Source organism: Sorex araneus, chromosome 4 (genome assembly GCF_027595985.1).
Source record: "Sorex araneus isolate mSorAra2 chromosome 4, mSorAra2.pri, whole genome shotgun sequence".
In the NCBI taxonomy this organism is placed as follows: domain Eukaryota; kingdom Metazoa; phylum Chordata; class Mammalia; order Eulipotyphla; family Soricidae; genus Sorex; species Sorex araneus.
Window position 1 is genome coordinate 205,447,219 of NC_073305.1, and position 19,268 is coordinate 205,466,486.

A 19,268-nucleotide genomic window follows, 5' to 3' on the forward strand; every position below is an offset into this window, starting at 1 on the left:
CATCTGCCCCTCTCCTTTCCTGCCCCTCTGCTCGCCCACCCTCTGGGGACTTCAGGCTGTTGGCCCCGAGATTCGTCTAAGCCAGTCACTGTATGCAGCGGTCATTGAATTCCACGGACCCGAACTCTAGAGTGCCGCGCCCTGCGATTGCTGAAAGCATTTAGAAACGGCAAGACGTTATTAGCAAATCAAGCCGTATCTGAAAACAATTTAACTTTGGCTCTTTAAAAAATCCCACTGTGGTATTATGTGGTATGGACACACATATTAATTTACTGCTGCCTTTCAAGACGGTAGAGTAGGTAAGATCCCATAAATGTTTCAGCACCTCTCTACTTTGTTCCCATGACTTCCTGAGTAATCGATCATTTTGGCAGTTACTCAGTTACATTTAAGATCTGCTTTCTGGGGCCCTAAGTAGCTCAGCTTGTAAGACCCAACTTTAAAGTGCTGAAGAAACCTAACCTTGAGGCTATGAATAACATCTCCTCCGTTGCTGTGCAATTAGGTTTGGCCCAGAATAGCAGCTGTTCTTTGCTTCAGACGAAAAGTGCTCTTTAGACCACCAGGACGGTGGAAGCGAGGAGGGATAAAGGGGGCAGATGGTTCGGTGGTTAGAGCATTCACCTTGTGAGTGTGAGACCAAGAGTTTGATGCCAGGTGCCAGACCCTGTGCTCCAGGCCATTATTCCAGGCCTCGCCACTGCCAGGTGTGTGTGAGCACTGCAACTAGAGGGGTGTTCAAGCACCTCACTTGGAGGTCCCACTCCAAGACATGTGGAAGCACCTCAACTAAAGAATATGGCCCCCTGGGGCTGAACCGATAATACAGCAGGGAGGGCATTGGCCTTGACACGGGTTCTATCCCCAGCACCCCAGAGGGTCTCCCCAGCTGCAGGCGTGATCCCTTAGATCACACAGCTGGGTGTGACTCAAAAAAAAATAAAAAGGGTATAAAGCTTGTTGAGTACCTCAGGCAAGAGCGCGGGACCCCTGTCTCATCTCAACATCAAAGGAGGGGAACGAAGGGGAAGGGGACTGCTAGCGTCAGCTGGGCAGCCCGAGGAAGGCCAGGCTCTGTGGTAGAGGCCAGGGTACTGCCTGGGTTGGCCGCATGCAAAGCAAACGCCCTACCCACTGTGCTATCACTCCAGCCCCTCCTCTCCCCACCTCTGCTAGAAGATTCAGCAGCCTCACCTGGCAGGAAGACCTATTCTGGGTGGGAGTGGGTCACTTCTTGATGTTTGTTACTTCTTGATGTTTGGTTACTTCTTGATATGTGGTTACTTCCTGGAAGCAGCCCGCAGCAGGGGCTGAAACGGGACCCAAGATATCACCCACGCAATGCCGAGCTCTCTCTTGGCTACTTTTTAAGCAAAATGAAAGTTAAATGTTGCAAGATTATATCATATCTAGGGCTCTGCTGTTCTCTTTATACTTTTTTTTTTTTGAAATGTCAGTACTGATTTATAATATTGTTCATAGATTTCAGACGTACAATGTTTCAACTCCACACAACACTGTTATTAAAACCAATTTAAAAAAATGTTTCTTCTTTGGGGGCTGGAGCGATAGCACAGCGGATAGGGCGTTTGCCTTGCATGCGGCCGACCCGGGTTCGATTCCCAGCATCCCTTATGGTCCCCTAGGCACCGCCAGGAGTAATTCCTGAGTGCAGAGCCAGGAGTAACCCCTGTGCATCGCCGGGTGTGACCCAAAAACAAACAAACAAAAAAATGCTTTTTCACAGCCAAAGAAACAGTACAGCGGGTAGGCATTTGCCTTGTACACGGCCAAACCAGGTTTGATTCTGGGCGCCCGATATGTTCCCTTGAGCCCTCCAGGAGTAATAATGTCTGAGCATAGACCCAGAAGTAATCCCTCAGCATCGCTGGGGCGGCTCAAGAACAAAACAAATATACTTACTCCTCCTATTAAAATCAACAATGAGGGGCTGGAGCGATAGCACAGCGGGTAGGGCGTTTGCCTTGCACGCGGCCGACCTGGGTTTGATTCTCAGCATCCCATATGGTCCCCTGAGCATTACTTGCCAGGAGTAATTCCTGAGTGCAGAGCCAGGAGTAGCCCCTGTGCATCACCGGGTGTGACCCAAAACGCAATAAACAAATAAATAAATAAACAAAAATAAAAAATAAAATCAAGAAAGGACCTTAACTGTGATGACCAAATTCTTGTGTGTGTGTGTGTGTGTGTGTGTGTGTGTGTGTGCGCGCGCGCGCGCGCGCATGATCTGCTTTTTTTTTTTCTCAGTTCTGAGCCAGAAGGGGAATCCCCTGAGATTTGGCAGCTTTTGACATGGAGAATTTCAGTTGACACATTTTTGTATAACCACCAAAAAATGGTGGAAGTTTTCTAAGGAAAAGTGAAGCCCTGCATTTTTAATTTTTTTTAAATGTATATTTTGGTTTTTGGGACACACATAGCAATGCTCAGAGCTTACTCCTGGCTCTGCACTCAGGGGTCACTCCCGGAGGTGCTCAGGGGATCATATGGGGTGCCAAGGACTGAGTCCAGCTGCATGCAAGGCAAATGCCTTGCTGGCTCCACCATCTCTCTCTGGACCCAATTAATTTTATTTTTAGATTATCTGAGGGGTCACACCTGCTGGTACTTGAGCGATACTCTTGGACGTGCTCTGTGGGACAAGTGATGCTGGGGAGGGCACCTACCCGCACCCCTTGTGCCAATCCTGTTCTAGCCCTTTGAGCCATCTCCCTGGTTTCAAGATTGTCATGCTTTATTATTATGAGATTTTTTTTTGCAGTGCTGGGGATCGTATATGCAAAGCAAATTTTACCTCTGAACCACATTCCTGGCCTCTAACCTTACAATTTCTTAATTCCAGTATAATTAATGAAAACCAATTAGGGAAAACAGAAATGCAAAAGGAATTGTGTGCATGACCTACTTGAGGCAACAATTTAATGACTTTGTGGATGCAGGAAGAAAAATAGAACAAAAAATACCATTCAGCATTCCTGACAGTTAATTTATCTTCTATTCTCTTTTCACTTCCTTTTCACTTTTTAATTTGCTTAGTTATCAGTGTGTACAATGAAGTAAAAGAATTGAGCTCACTATGCTTTGTTTTTCTTTCTTTTCCTTCCTTTCCCTTCCCTCTTTCTTTCTTTCTTTCTTTCTTTCTTTCTTTCTTTCTTTCTTTCTTTCTTTCTTTCTTTCTTTCTTTCTTTCTCTCTCTCTCTTTCTTTCCTTCCTTCCCTTCCTTCCTTCCTTCCTTCCTCTCTTTCTTTCTTTCTTTCTTTCTCTCTCTCTTTCTTTCTCTCTTTTTCTCTCTTTCTTTCTCTCTTTCTTTCTTTCTTTCTTTCTTTCTTTCTTTCTCTCTTTCTTTCTTTCTTTCTTTCTTTCTTTCTTTCTTCTTTCTTTCTTTCTTTCTTTCTTTCTTTCTTTCTTTCTTTCTTTCTTTCTTTCTTTCTTTCTTTCTTTCTCTCTTTCTTTTTTCTTTTTCTTTCTTTCTTCCTTCCTTCCTTCCTTCCTTTCTTTCTTTCTTTCTTTCTTTCTTTTTTTTTTTTTTTTTTTTTTTGCTTTTTGGGTCACACCTGGCAACGCACAGTGGTTACTCCTGGCTCTGCACTCAGGAATTACCCCTGGCTGTGCTCAGGGGACCATATGGGATGCTGGGATTTGAACCCGGGTCGGCCGCGTGCAAGGCAAACGCCCTACCCGCTGTGCTATCTCTCCAGCCCCATTTCTTTCTTTCTTTCTTTCTTTCTTTCTTTCTTTCTTTCTTTCTTTCTTTCTTTCTTTCTTTCTTTCTTTCTTTCTTTCTTTCTTTCTTTCTTTCTTTCTTTCTTTCTTTCTTTCTTTCTTTCTCTGTCTTTCTCTCTTTCTTTCTCTCTCTTCTCTCTTTCTTTCTCTCTTTCTCTCTTTCTCTCTCTCTTTCTTCTTTCTTTCTTTCTTTCTTTCTTTCTTTCTTTCTTTCTTTCTTTCTTTCTTTCTTTCTTTCTTTCTTTCTTTCTTTCTTTCTTTCTTTCTTTCTTTCTTTCTCTCTTTCTCTCTTTCTTTCTCTCTCTTCCTTCCTTCCTTCCTTCCTTCCTTCCTTCCTTCCTTCCTTCCTTCCTTCCTTCCTTCCTTCCTTCCTCCCTCCCTCCCTCCCTCCCTCCCTCCCTCCCTCCCTCCCTCCCTCCCTCCCTTCCTTCCTTCCTTCCTTCCTTCCTTCCTTCCTTCCTTCCTTCCTTCCTTCTTTCCTTCCTTTCCTTTCCTTTATTCTTTTTTTTGCTTTTTGGGTCACACCTGCTGATGCTCAGGGGTTACTCCTGGCTCATGCACTCAGGAATTACTCTTGGAGGTGCTTCGGAGAGGGAGATCATATGGGATGCTGGGAATCTAACCTGGGTCGGCCGCATGCAAGGCAAATGCTCTACCCGCTGTGTTATCACTCCAGCCCCTCTTTCCTTCATTCTTTCCTTTCTGGGATGAATTTATGAAGCAGGTATATCCCTGACCCTGAAAATATATTTTGGGGGTTACTGATTGCTTGGTACTCAGGAATTGCTCTTAGCAACACTCAAAGGACCTTGTGAAGTCAGGGATTGAGCCTGAGTTGGCTGTATTCAAGGTAACGACAGCGTTAGTCATTAGAAAAATGAGAGCCTTACTGGCTCTACCACCTCTCTGGACCCAATTATTTTTTATTTTTAGACTATTTTGGGGGGGTCACACCTGCTGGTACTTGGGAGCCACTCCTGGAGGAGATCTGTGTATTATGTGTCCTGCCTCCAGCCTCCTGGCATATGATACACACCTCAGCTCACTGAGTTTTAAGCTTCTTTGGGGTATATACCTAGAGAGGTCATTCCTGGGCCATGTTTAACTTACTGAAGATCAGTCAAATTATATTTGTTCCAAAGCCATTATACTTAATGTGACATTCCCACCTGCAATGCCCATGGGTTTTAATTTCTTCACATCTCACCCCTGTCGTTGTCTATCTTTCGTTTAGCCACCTGAGTCCTTGCAATGGTCTTTACTTTGATTTTGCTGCGGTCTTTACTTGGATTTTCCTAATGACTGTTGAATATCTTTTTGGGCACTTAAATGTATGAATAACCAATTGTGTAGCCTGCAAACTCGACAGATTCATTAGTTCTAATGATATTTTGTGGATTTCTTAGGATTTCCTTTATACAAGATCCTGTCACCAGGAAAAATAGTTTTGCTTTTTCCTTTCCAATATGGGCCGCCTATTTTGTGTGTGTTTTCTGGCCTTAAGCAGTGTTCTTCAGCCTTTCTTTTGATTTGTTGGGCCACACCTGGCTGTGCCTGCAGGAGTCACTCCTGGCAGTGTTCAGGGAACCGTATGAGCTACTGAGGATTGAACCCCGGTTGAGGAGTGCAAGGTAAGCGCCCTCCCCGCTGCGCTATCCCTCGGGCCTCTTCAGCTCTCTGCACCTGCAGACAGGCACTGGTCCCAGGACCTGCAGTTGAAAACCACTGTCCAGGATTGGGAGACAGTACAGCCGCGCACCTGCAGCTGACTCAGTTTGATATCCGGCACAGCCCCTGGCGTTTCCCAGAAAGTATCCTTGGAGGCCCCTAGCACTGTGAGACTCACCGTACAGTATGAGGGGCCTGGAGAAGCTCCGCATGCAAGGCCAAGAAGCAACACGGCTCAGGTCAATGAAAGTCCCTGGTGGGCCCTGGCTGGCCACTGAGGACCCTTGGCCCCAGCCCCTTAGCACCTCATGGAAGTCCCCTCCTCTGCAAAAGAGTGAAAAGGAAAAACATGGAAACCACTGATCTAGACCATTCACTTTTTTTTTTTCAATTATTATTATCATCGGGCTGGAGCAATAGCACAGCAGGTAGGGCGTTTGCCTTGCACTCGGCTGACCTGGGTTCAATTCTCCGCCTCTCTCGGAGAGCCCGACAAGCTACTGAGAGTATCTCGCCCGCACGGCAGAGCCCGGCAAGCTACCCATGGCGTATTCGATATGCCAAAAACAGTAACAATAAGTCTCACAATGGGGACCTTACTGGTGTCCACTCAAGCAAATAGATGAGCAATGGGATGACAGTGATACATTGACAGTGATTATTATTATTATTATTAGCTTTTTGGGTCACACCTGGCAATGTACAGGTGTTACTCCTGGCTCTGCACTCAGGAATTACTCCTGGCGATGCTCAGGGGACCATAGGAGATGCTGGGAATCCAACCCCGTTGGCCGCGTGCAAGGCAAACTCCCTACCCGCTGTGCTATCGCTCCAGACCCTAGACCATTCACTTTTGATGTGGTAGTTGATATCAGTCTATCATCTTCCTAATTATTTTTCCCTTTGTCTCACCTGTTCTCACTTCTGTCAACCTTCTTTTGGAAATTGAGCATTTTTATCTTTCATTTTGTTCTCTTCTATTGACTTCTTAGTCACAACTCTTTGCCTTTATGGTTGTTTGGTTTGGAGCCACACCTAACCATGCTCAGGTATCACTCATGGTGGACTCAGGGGACCATCTATGGTGACAGGAACCCAACCCCGGGCAATTGCCTTATATGCTGTGCCATCTCTTTTAAAACTTGGTTTCATCTGGAGCCAATAGCCTTCATCTTTAACCTTTGAGGGATCTCACGTCGTAGCATCTGGAATATAAAAAAATTTATAGAGATTCGCATTTCTCTCTTCCCTGCCTCTAGTCAAACTTTATTGTGGGGCTATACCTATGGGTGCTCAGGGTTACTCCTGGCTCTGCACTCAGGAATTACTGCTGGTGGTGCATGGGGGACCATATGGGGCATCTGGGATCCAACCTGGGTAGACCGTGTGCAAGGCAAACGCCCTCCCTGCTATACTATCCCTCCAGCCCCTATTGTCACGCTTTTAACATCGTTGTTGTTTTTCTTATACAGCCTTTTAGAGGTATGCATGTGTCTCTGTGTGTGTATTTGTGGGGGACTGAGCCCAAGGCCATAGATGTGCAGTGTGCACATCTGCAGAGCTTATGCCTCCTTCCTGCCCCAGATTTCTAGCTTCTGCTGGAAAACCTAAAGGATGGACATGTTTGAGGGAGCCTGGGGGCAGTTGACCACTGGCCAGTGGCCTCTTCCCAGCTCTGTCTCTTCCTCCCACCACTCACACATGCCTCCCGCCTGCTCATGAAGGCTGTGAATTCATGACTCATACGTATTTGCGGGGAGGGGCTGATTTTATCTGGGGGACAAATACGTGTTTCTTTTTTTTTTTTAATTGGGTTACATCTGATGTTTTTTTTTTTCTTTTTGGGTCACACCCAGCGATGCTCAGAGGTTACTGCTGGCTCTGCACTCAGAAATTACTCCTGGTGGTGCTTGGGGGACCATATGGGACGCCGGGGATCAAACCCAGGTCGGCCGCATGCAAGGCAAACGCCCTCCCTGCTGTACTATTGCTCCGGCCCACATCTGGTGGTTCTTGGGGGTTACTCTTGGTGATTCTGGGGGACCTTGTAGTGCCAGAGATGAAACTGAGGCTTTCACATGTGAAGGGTAAAGCATGTGCCTTTAGAGCCTGGCCCTGGGGTCACTACTGACTGTGGCATGGAACGGTCGTGGAGCAGTTCCGAGAACCTCTCTGGGCTATATTCTCCCCCACTGGTATTACTTTGGAGTGTTACTCTTAGAGAGTACTGAGCACCATAATGCCACAGTAGGAGCCTGGGGTTCATTGGGGGCATGAGAGGAGCGCAGAGGAGTGCAGAGGAGAGCAGAGGAGAGTAGAAGAGAGCAGAGAGTAGAAGAGAGCAGAGGAGAGGAGAGCAGAACAGAGCAGAGTAGAGGAGAGCAGAGGAGAGCAGAGCAGAGTAGAGTAGAGCAGAGCAGAGCAGAGGAGAGGAGAGCAGAGGAGAGCAGAGCAGAGGAGAGGAGAGCAGAGCAGAGCAGAGGAGAAGTAGAGGAGAGCAGAGGAGAGTAGAGGAGAGCAGAGGAGAGCAGAGAAGAGCAGAGCAGAGCAGAAGAGAGCAGAGGAGAGTAGAGGAGAGCAGAGGAGAGCAGAAGAGAGCAGAGCAGAGCAAAAGAGAGCAGAGGAGAGCAGAGGAGAGGAGAGCAGAGCAGAGCAAAAGAGAGCAGAGGAGAGCAGAGGAGAGGAGAGCAGAGTAGAGGAGAGGAGAGCAGAGGAGAGCAGAGCAGAGGAGAGGAGAGCAGAGGAGAGGAGAGCAGAGCAGAGCAAAAGAGAGCAGAGGAGAGCAGAGGAGAGGAGAGCAGAGTAGAGGAGAGGAGAGCAGAGGAGAGCAGAGCAGAGGAGAGGAGAGCAGAGGAGAGGAGAGCAGAGGAGAGCAGAGCAGAGGAGAGCAGAGGAGAGTAGAAGAGGGCTGTGGGAGGGGAACTGAGGTGAGAGAAGCCGAAGGGAGGGGCAGTGTCAGGAGGGAGCCGGCCCTTCTCTGCCCACAGGAAGCCGGCACGGCCTTCAGTGGAAACAGGCGGGCTGTGTGGCTTCTGTCAGGCCACTGCCAGGGTGTGCAGAGGCCCCTGGTGGTGGGCTGAGAGAGGGGGGAGACTCGACAGCTCTGCAGAATTCGGGGTGTATGTGTGTGTGTGTGGGTGAGGAATGGAGAATTATTTGCTGGTTGAACTGGTTAAAATGCGGAGATTTTAATAGGTTCTTTTCTGACCTGAAGGAATCGGCTGACAAGTATATTCACCATGAAGCATACTGAAATACAGCCTGAAGTCAAGCAGACAGCGCCAAGTTTCAAGAGAGTAAAGGGGAAGCCCAGGAGGCCTCTGTGAAGATGAAATTGAAAGCAGGCTGTGTGCGGGGATGGGGCTGCTTCCCACCTGGAGGGTGGAGATAAGACAGGTGGAAACTGAGGCCTAATAGAAAAAGTTGGTGTCGGGAGAGGAGCCCAGACAAACCCCACCCCAGGGGAGCACTGCATCTGGCCTGTTGGGGTGGGAGAGGGTACGGGGCTTCAGGCTCTTCCCTGCCCGTGTTCACACCCTCTGAGCACCCATGGGAGTGACCCAGGGGCACTGCTGGGAGTGGCCCCAAGTATTCCTCCCCCCCTCTGAAACCAAAACAAATCAAACAAGAATCTTGTCTGTCTTAAGAATCTTGACATCTTGGGGCTGGAGCAATAGCGCAGCGGGTAGGGCGTTTGCCTTGCACGTGGCCGACCCCCCGGGTTCGATTCCCAGCATCCCATATGGTCCCCTGAGCACCGCCAGGGGTAATTCCTGAGTGCAGAGCCAGGAGCAACCCCTGTGCATCGCCGGGTGTGACCCAAAAAGCAAAAAAAAAAAAAAAAAAAAAGAATCTTGACATCTGGAGGCAAAGACGGAGTCTCCTCTGAAAATCCTGACCCAGGGTTTTCTGCTTAATTTGTGATTCAAATTTACACCACCTGGATGCCCAGATTAAATGAGCAAACAACACAGTGCAGGCCCGGCAATGTCGGGGAGCAACACCGACCCCCTTCAGAGGATCACACCCCTGAATCTGGTCGCTTGGTTCCCGGAGAGCTGAAACTGGGTTCATAGTGCCCATAGGAGAGCCCCCAAGAGGAACCATGTGTCCCGGATGAGGTCAGCAGACTCGCCCACGCTAGAACTGTGCTTAGGGGCTCTGGGGGAAGGCCTGGCGTTGGTCTCCGTGGCTGCCTCAGACAGCAGAGGACCCCACAGGAAGCTTCGATGTGGTGTCGGGAAGGAGCAGACAGGGGTGGGGAGATAGCTCTGCATGCAAGAGGCCTGGCTCCATCCCTGGCACTGGTTAGTCCCCTGGGCATTACTAGGAGTGAACCCCAGGTACAGGGTGCAGCAACCCTAGGAGCACCACTCAGTGTGGCCCCCAAACCAACAAAGTTGGTTTTTTTTTTTTTCTTTTTGGATCACACCCGGCGATGCACAGGAGTTACTCCTGGCTCTGCACTCAGGAATTACTCCTGGTGGTGCTCAGGGGACCATATGGGATGCTGGGAATCAAACCCGGGTCGGCCGCATGCAAGGCAAATGCCCTACCCGCTGTGCTATCACTCCAGTCCCCAAACCAACAAAGTTTTAAAAAAATAGAAAGGGGGGGCTGGCGGTGCGATAGTACAGTGGGTAGATGCTTGATTTGCTTTCAGCCAGCCTGGGTTTGGCATCCCATATGGTTCCCCATAAGCATCCCATATGGTTCCCCATAAGCACCACCAGGAGTAATTCCTGAGTGCAGAGCCAGGAGTAACCCCTGAGCATCGCTGGCTGTGGCTCCCAAACAACAAAATTAAAAAATAGAAAGAAGATGGTGAGTTTGAAAAATAATTAGGGCCGGGGTTGTCACAGGGTTGGCGGGCATGGCTGGCTGCACATGTGTCCACACAGTATTTCCCTTGTGGGGGAGCTCCACCCAGATAAAGAAAAATTAAAGCTAACAGAGAAAGGGGAAGTGCATGAGTCCTCTTTTTATCCTTTCGCTCTGTTGGGCTTTCTTGTGTTTGGTACCATGTCCAGGGTCCAGGAGCAAAGCATTGGGCACAGGAGGGTCATGCTGCCCCATGCCTCCCTCCCTCCGCCTCCCTCTGTCTCTCCCTCCCTCCTTCCATCCCTCCCTCCTTCCTTCCCTCCTTCCTTCCTTTCTTCCCTCCTTCCCTCCCTCCCTCCCTCCCTCCCTCCCTCCCTCCCTCCCTTCCTTCCTTCCTTCCTTCCTTCCTTCCTTCCTTCTCTCCTTCCTTCCTTCCTTCCTTCCTTCCTTCCTTCCTTCCTTCCTTCCTTCCTTCCTTCCTTCCTTCCTTCTCTCCTTCCTTCCTTCCTTCCTTCCTTCCTTCCTTCCTTCCTTCCTTCCTTCCTTCCTTCCTTCCTTCTCTCCTTCTTTCCTTCCTTCCTTCTCTCCTTCCTTCCTTCCTTCCTTCCTTCCTTCCTTCCTTCCTTCCTTCCTTCCTTCCTTCCTTCCTTCCTTCCTTCCTTCTTTCCTTCCTTCCTTCCTTCCTGTCTGGTATCACCCTCAGGGTTACTCCTGGCAGGGAATCAATGCCTCTGGTGGTGCCAAGGATTGAACCTGGGTCAGCCACATGCAAGGCAAGTGCCCTACCCACTGGACTCTCTCTCTGGCCCGAGTTTGAGGTTCAGCTCTCATACAGACAAAGAGCATGAGGCATAGTAATGGACATGAGTCACTTTTTCTGTTAACAGATGACACAGCAGGGTCCTTCGTGTCCCTCCCACCCGCCCTGACTCTGCTGAGCATTTGGCACGCAGGTACCTAACCTCTGAACACTGCACATCACTCCCAGTCCTGACAGCAGATGGTGACAGTGAGGAAGAACAGATGGGCCAGGAACTGGGGACTCTGCCGTGGAGAGTTGGCCCAGTTTTATCTCACATCACTTAAGCCCCCACAGTCACCACTGCCACCCCCAAGAGATGCTGGAAGCTTCTTAAAGCAGGACCAGGTCTGATTCCTCTGCCCCAGGTGAGGGCTCCTGGGGGGGGAAGTAGCCCCCAGCCTTGGGGCTTCTCGCCCTCCCTCCCCACACCGCCCCCCTCAACCGCCTTCAACGTCCTGTGTTCAAATGGAGGGAAAATGAGGCCTAATTCCTTGAGTAGGAGAGCCAGGGGCTGGCTTTGGCCATCTGTCCCTCTGGTTGCGTGACCGTGGGCCTGCGCTGCTTCTCGGATGTCTAACTGCCCTCACACCTGGCGGTGCTGGGGGCTATTTCCAGGTCTTTCTCAGGGGTCACTCCTGGTGCTATTCTGGGGAACATCTTGCAAGGCGAGCCCCTCACCCCCTGCGCTGTCTCTCCCTGTCCCCCTTTACAGGATAATTGGCATAGAACATCGTTTCCATCAGTGACAAAGAACATTATTTTCATCCCAGGGCCTTTTTATACATTGTAAAATGATCTTCGCAATGTCTCTTTACCAACTTTTTTTTTTCTTTCTTTTAATAAACTGAAAATCAGATCTCTGCTGGATCAGCGCCTCGAGCAGGGAACACCTTCTACTTAGAACTGGATATCTCTGTTTACGTTGTATTAATTTCGTGTTTAACCTTGTGTTTAAGCCAGTGATACGGCTTTCTGTTTACAGAAGCTGATACCAAAAAAAGATTCCTTTTGAAATCAATTTATTAAGCAAATAGAAACCTCTACGGGAGGGACAAAAATATAAAGTAACTAAAAGCACAGGTGAAAACCCAGCAAAATTCCTAACATGATGGCTGGGATTTGGGAGATGTCAGGCTTCCCACTGGGAGGAGGTCAGCTGACCCGGAGGCTGCGGCCAAGGCCATTGCATTATAAGTAAGATTGTCCTGGGCTGGAAGGTGACCAGGCTGACTGGGCAGCTGTGGTGGCCGGACAGCACTGCCCACACAAGCTCAGACTCTCCCGGACCCGGCCTCCCATGCCATGGAGAAAAGATGCCCAGGACTGCCGTGTGGCCCTGAAGAGCAGCTCGGGGTCTTCTGGTCAGGAGGTCCCGGCTCCAGGCAGGGGAGCCCCCCCCCAGTGTGGCCCACTGAGTTCTCTGTTGTGAGTGGGGGTCAAAGCCGCAGTGTGAGGGTAATAAGATGGTCCTCGGCCTGGTCTTGCCCTTTCTTCCTGCATTTTCCAGGAGGGGTGATCTGGGGCTTTGGGGGCTGGATGCCTGTCTCCTCCGGTGGGCTCAGCTGGCTCGGGTGGTCCCTGGAATCTGGTCTTCAGTGCCCACAGTGCCCCTTCACTGAGAGGCAGGAGAGAGCGGACGAATGGGGAAGGCTGGCTTGGATGCTATTTCCAGTTTGCCTGGCACTTTGAATTCTTGATCTGGAACATAATCCTGGTGTCTCCTGGCCCCGGGCCGGCCCATGGTCCAGTTCTCTGCCCACAGAGCCGCCAAGCAGATGCATCTTTAGGATCTTCCTGCTGCCACAGGGCCAGTCCGCACCCAGCCGGCTACAACCAGCGCCAGGGCCTGACATGTCAAAGGTTTGGGCACCTACCTGGGCCTTTAGGTGGCGGCCAGGGGCCTGCCTGGAGCCTGAGGTGGGGGTGGGGGAGTCAGGCCGCTGGATCCCGGGGGTTCAGAACCCGACGCTGGTGCGGCCTTCACGCCTCCAGAAAGCCGAGATCTGCTCCTGGGTGACCCGTGGCTGGAGGCCCCACTCGGGCTCGGGGCTGCCCGGCCGCAGCCTCTGGGCCGGGGGGCTCCCAACGTGGATACTGGTGTCTGGCTGCGGCGCAGGCTCTGTCCAGCTCACCAGGCCGGGGCCGTGGGGCCTGGCTTTCCAGGCCGGGGGCCCCCAGAAGGTGCTACCATTGGGCTTAGGTGGGACCGGGGGTGGCGAGGGCCTGGGAAGGATGTGTGGGACTGAGGGGTCAGGGGGTGCTGTGGCTCGGAGCTCTAAGGTGCCCCCGGGGCTGGGGGGGTCCAGGGCCCTTTCGGTCAGCAGGGGCACCACGGAGCCATACCAGTCCTCAGAGCGCTGCCGGGCGGTGCCCGTGGGCTCGATCCACAGCTCTCCTCCGGGGCGCCAGACCAGGGTGGGCGCCAGTTCCCGGGGGGCTGCACGCAGAGAACGGCGGAACAGGCGTTCGGCCAGCACGGCTGTCGTCAGGAGGAAGAAGGCGGCCAGGCTCGCCAGGGCCAGCATGATGGGGATACAGGGCCCGCAGGGCAGCGGGGGCCACGGGGTAGACTCCGACGTGGGGGTCCCCTCCATTAGGCTAGAGGGCTGCTGTGGAGTGCCAGGCATCTGCGAAGACAAGATGCAGAGGAGGTGGGGGTGGCACAGATCAGGGAATGTTCCAGAGCGCCCAGAAGCCGGGAGAGGGAGAGGGGAGGGGCCGGCTACCTGCAGAGAAACAGGCGCAAAGGGACCCCAGAGAGAACAGGAAGTCTGAGCGCCCAGAGCGGGGGCCGCCTCAGCCCGCCCCGCTAACCCAGGGCTGCGGTGGGTGTGAGAAGCCCCCTCAGCCGGTCCCTGGGATGCGCCCTTACCTCACAGCCCTGCTCTGGGTCGTTCTTGCTCCCTGCAGCCCCTGAGCGAGGCCTGTCCACGCTGCTGTCTCCAGCCCAGACCCTGCGGCAGCGGCTCGAACCCGCGCTCCTCAGAGCTGCTCCTCCAGGGCCATGCCGGAGGGCTCAGGGCGGTCTCCTCAGATAAGGGCGGAAGGGGCGCCCTTTGTTGTTGGGCAACGGCACCCCAACTCCCCTGCCCCCATGGAGTGTTTCCAAGGCAACCCGGGGGATGTGGTCACTGCTGCGGTGAGGAGGCGTTTCCGGGGCGAGGTGGGGCCTGCAGGACGGCGGCAGTGTTGAACTCCGCGCAGGCCCCAGCCCCAGAACGTTCTTCTGGAAGTCAACAGAGAGGAGAGGGAGATGGCCGCTGGCGTGCCGGGTCCTGCCAACTGGAGCCCGCCACCCCGCCTCCAGGTGCCCTGGTGCCCAGGCTTCTCCCGTGCCAGGCAGAGATATGTGTTTCGGGAATAGGCTCTGTTCTGGGCAGGGGCGCGGTGGGGGAGGACACAGCCAGCGGTGCTTACTCTTCCTCCCGACTCTGCTCAGGGATCCCTCCTGGCAGTGCTGGGGGGCCCTTGTGGTGCCCCAGATCTGACCCCGATCAGTTGCATGGGAGGAAATTGCCTTAACCACTGTCTTATCTCTCCAACCCCCAGGAACATTGTTCATAGGGCAACCCAGTGGTGCTCAAGGATTACTCCTGGCTCTGTGCTCAGGAGTCACTCCCGGCAACGGAGCTAGATGTGGTGCCAGAGATTGAACCCAGGTCAGCCGCATGCAAAGCGTTTTACCAGCTCCATGATCTCTCTCTCTCTGGTCCAGGAACATACTTTTTTTGTTTTGTTTTGTTTGGGGGTGACACCCAGTGATTCTGAGGACTTACTCCTGGCTCTGCATTCAGAAATTACTCCTAGTGGTGCTCAGGAAACCACGTAGGGTGCCGGGGATCAAACCAGGGTCGGCTGTGTGCAAGGCAAACGCCCTCCCTGCTGTGCTCTCTCTCCAGCCCCAGGAACCTACATCTTGGTCTTCAGACAAAATTTATCCCCATTTTAGCTGGAATAATCTGTGAGGGAACTATTGAACAGCAGACGTCAGGCCTCAGGGAGAGGCGGGGGATGTATCATAATATCGCTCCTATGTATTTGCTGATGCTGGTCGGAATGAAGGTCCCAGGGCTGGGAGCAGGGCCCATGCCTTAGAGGGCAGTGTGGCTGCCACACTGATAGATGACAAGGCAGGAGGGGTGGGGGTCCTGCCCAAACCACATATGAGGAATGTGGGCCACAGGGCTGGCCTGAGCCTCTGCCGGAGCACCAGCAACTGGGATGAGCTAGTCATCTTTCCTTTGGCACAGAGGCAGCCACTTCACATGGAAGGTCACATAAAATGCTGAAACATCAGTGAATTATTAGCTAATATTATTAGCTAAAAATTACTGAGAAATTAGACCATTGCTAAAGGTGGTCACAAAGGCAAATGGACTCAGTTCCGCCCTGGCTTTTCCCCTTATCCTTTCTTTTCTTCTCTTCCCTTCCCTCCTTTGTTCTTGTTGATGCAACGAGCAGGGCCGCATGCTTTAGTTGCAGTGCTTGCCCGGGCTGATACGTGGTTGTGCTGTTCTGATAGTTTTGAGGAAGGTGCCGGAAGGAGGACGGGGTGGGTGCAGGGGGGGCAACCAGGAGGAAGGGGGAGAGTCTCAGGGCTCCGGGGCTTATGACATATGCAGAAACCCGACGGCTCTCGAATGTGATGGAGCCCTTTGCCTTAGGAAAGTTGAGAAGGGGCTGGAGAGCACATGTTCTGTGTGGGTAGGACCCGGGTTTGATCCCCTGTGCCAGGAGTGGCCCCTGAGCACCATGAAGTGTGTCCCCATGATGATAATAATGAAAATAAAATAAAGTCAAGGGGTCAGGGAGGTATACAGGGCTTAGGGAGAACGCTTTGTATGAGGGTGACCTAGATTGGGTTCATGGCACCACAAGGACCCCCTAAGCATTGATTGTCATGTGTAGCTTTGGGAGCCCCTGAGCATTACAGGGTGTCGCACTGGATGCTCCCTGAGCACTAGATGTAACCCCAGAGGCCTGCGGGTACTAGGTGTGTGGGGCTAGTGGCTGTCAGCAAGGCCCTGGGCAGCACCACGGCCTCAGCTTCTAGCACTGAGCCAGCTGCTGTCCGAGTACTGCTGGGAGTGGCCCCTGGGGCCCCTGAATACCACTTGGGAGCCTCCCCAAAATAGGTCTGAGTTTGGTACCATTGTACTGGACACAAAAAACATTTTAAGAGGCAGGAGCAATAGACCAGTGGGGAGGGCACTGGCACTGCCCAGGGCCAGTCCGGGTTGGATCCCTAGCACCCCAGATGGTCTCCTGAGCCTGCCAGGACTGATCCCTGAGTGCAGAACTGGGAGAGAGCCCTGAGCACCGCTGGATATGGCTCAAAATACAAAACAGTTCAAATAGAAAATGTGTTAAAAGGGGTCTGGAGTGAGAGTACAGGAGTTAAGGTGCTTGCATGCCTCCTGCACACCCTGGTTCGAATCTCCAGCACTGCACGTGGATCCCTGAGCACTGTCAGGGATCACTCCTGAGCACAGAGCCAGAACAGCCCCTGAGCACTGCCAGGCATGGCCCCCAAGACAAAACACCTGAAACAAAGCCCCAAAATCTAAAGTTTTTTAAACTAATTCATCGCGAAATATAAAGTAATCCTGTGATTCAACAGTCATACTTCTACATATAGACACAAGAATTGGAAGCAGACTCCAACAGAACACACCAGAGTTTATATAAGCATGATTCATGGTAGTCAGAGACGGAAACAAATGTCATTAGGGGCGAAGAGAGACAAAATGTCCTATGACCTCAGTAAAATGTTATTTAACCCCCTAAAGGAAGGAAATTGTTTTTTGGTGGAGGAGGGTGCCAGGGATTGAACCAGGGTTTCACATGATACGGGAACTCTCCTCTGGACTTCACACACGTGTGCTCCAGCTTGGAGCCATATCCCTGGCCAAGAGGAGGAAATTCTGAGAGACTGACGAGATGCTGAGCCTTGCAAACACAGTGCAGTCAAACCAGCCAGGTGCAAAGATCCAGGACACCGTGGTGTCAGGAGATGCATCATCAGCCTCAGAGATAGAAAGAGGAATGTGGGTGCTGGGGAGGAGGAGAGGAGAGGTGAGCATTGGGGAAACATATTCAGCTTGAGGAGCTGAAATGTTTCGGAGCTGAAATGTTTTGGAGATGGATGCTGGAGCGATGGCTCTGCGACAATGCCCATGTGCTGAGGGCACCCGCTGTGCCCTAGAAAGAACCCCTCGATGGGTTTGTTCAATAAGAACTTTATTTGTTTGTTTGTTTTGGAGTCACACCCAGCAATGCCCTGGCACTGCACTCAGGAACTACTCCTGGCAGTGCTTGGGGAACCATATGGGATGCTCGGGGATGGAACCTGGGTCGGCCGCATGCAGGGCAAACACCCTTCCCGCTGTGCTTTCGTTCTTGCCCCCAGTAAGAACTTTAATACTCTCAGAAGTTGAACCAAGTATTAAAAGATTCTTTCAGGGGCTGGAGCAATAGCACAGAGGGTAGGGCATTTGCCTTGCACGCGGCCAACCCGGGTTCCATTCCCAGCATCCCATATGGTCCCCTGAGCACCGCCAGGAGTAATTCTTGAGTGTAGAACCAGGAGTAACCCCTGTGCATCACTGGGTGTGACCCAAAAAGCAAAAAAAAAAAAAAAAAAAATTTCAGCGTCCTCACTTCCAGGAGTGCGGGTTAGTGACGGGGCTGCAGAACGCAGCTGTCCTGATTGAAGGTCTCATGCCACTGCTCAAGAACTGCTGGGAAAAGGAACCAGGAAACGACTCGCAGACAGCCCGGAGCCTGGGAGGCAGACCTGCCTCTGGGTTGGGGGCTGCCCCGGTGGTCAGGGCTGAGCCCGATTGTGCTGGAACCACGAGGGAGGAGGTTCTCAGGGCTGGGTGCTGGGTCAGTTCCGCTCGTCGGGCTGTGCTGCTCTCCTGCGGGCAGATTCCCTGACTCGGGAGGACTGAGTGTGGCCCTGTCTCTCAGGGCACCTTAGTGCCCCCTAACGACCCCAGTGGCAGCCAGGCCTAGAGCTGCTACGGCAGGAAAAAGGGAAAGGGGCTGAGCTGCTGCCTGGCTTAGACTCTGTCTGTTTGTCTGTCTGCCTGTCTGTCTCTGTCCGTCTCTGTCTCTTTATCTCTGTCTGCCTTTGTCTCTGTCTGTCTCTCTGTCTCTGTTTCTGACTCTATCTCTGTCCATCTCTTTGTTTCTGTCTATCTCTCTCTATTTCTGTCTGTCTATCTCTGTCTCTGTCTGTCTCTTTGTCTGTCTCTCTGTCTCTTTGTCTGTCTCTCTGTCTCTGTCCGTCTCTCTGTTTCTGTTTCTGCCTCTCTATCTCTCTCTGTCTCTCTGTCTCTGACTGTCTCTTTCTCTGTCTCTATCTGTCTGTCTGTCTCTGTCTCTTTCTCTGTCCATCTCACTGTCTCTGTCTCTCTTTGTCTCTGTCTGTCTGTCTCTCTTTCTCTGTCTGTCTCTCTGTCTCTGTCTATCTCTGTCTGTCAGTCTCTGTCTTGTTCAATCCCCGGCATCCCATATGGTCCTCTGAGCCCACCAGGAGTGATTCCTGAGTACAGAGCCAGGAGCCACCCCTGAGTATCACCAGTTGTAGCCCCAAAACAAAACAAAATAGAACAAAGACGAGGGTTCCGTTTTCTAGAACATCTGACGGGGCTGGGCATTCGAAGGCACCTGGCAGGAGAGTAGGGAAGCAGACATTCCCAAGCCTGTCATGTTGCACAGCAGAGTCTGGACTACCTCAAGGCCATGAGCACATCTGAGATATATTCCCAGGTTACTAAGGTTACATTTCCACCCCTAGGAGGAAATCAGAACCTCAGGGGCAGAACCCAGGTTTCAATCTTTGTTAGCTTTTCCAGGTGATTCTGATGTGTGGTGGCAGGCGAACCCCATTATATCTGTGAGGTGAGGTGGCGGGCGTTAGAGAGACAGTTAAGGACATCCAAGAGCCGGAGCGATAGTACAGCAGGGAGGGCATTTGCCTTGAACACAGCCAACCCAGGTTCAATCCCCGGCATCCCAAATGGTCCCCCAGACCACCCGGAGTGATCCTGAGTGCAGAGTCAGGAGTAACCCCTGAACACCTCTGGGTGTGACCTAAAATTAGAAAAAAAGAAAAGAAGGAAGAAAAGATTAAATCTTGCCTTTTGCTACAATTTGGATGGAACTAGAGGGGTGCCGGTGTCCACTGGCCAGGACCCTGACATCTTCCGGCAGAGGGGGCCCT

General features: G+C 51.8%; 1 protein-coding gene across 1 annotated transcript; it reads right to left on the minus strand.

Moving 5' to 3' along the window:
* Positions 1-12,176: 12,176 nt before the first annotated feature.
* C4H16orf54 (chromosome 4 C16orf54 homolog) lies at positions 12,177-14,045 on the minus strand. Its single transcript, XM_004615873.2, has 2 exons — positions 13,911-14,045; positions 12,177-13,665 (listed from the first exon to the last, which is right to left on the minus strand). The coding sequence occupies exon 2, from the start codon at positions 13,663-13,665 to the stop codon at positions 12,994-12,996; it is 672 nt and encodes a 223-aa protein (XP_004615930.1). The 5' UTR covers positions 13,911-14,045; the 3' UTR covers positions 12,177-12,993.
* Between the last annotated feature and the right edge of the window lie 5,223 nt (positions 14,046-19,268).

Excerpts from the sequence above, each read along its gene's own strand:
- C4H16orf54 (XM_004615873.2), bottom strand. The coding sequence starts at position 13,665 with ATGCCTGGCACTCCACAGCAGCCCTCTAGCCTAATGGAGGGGACCCCC.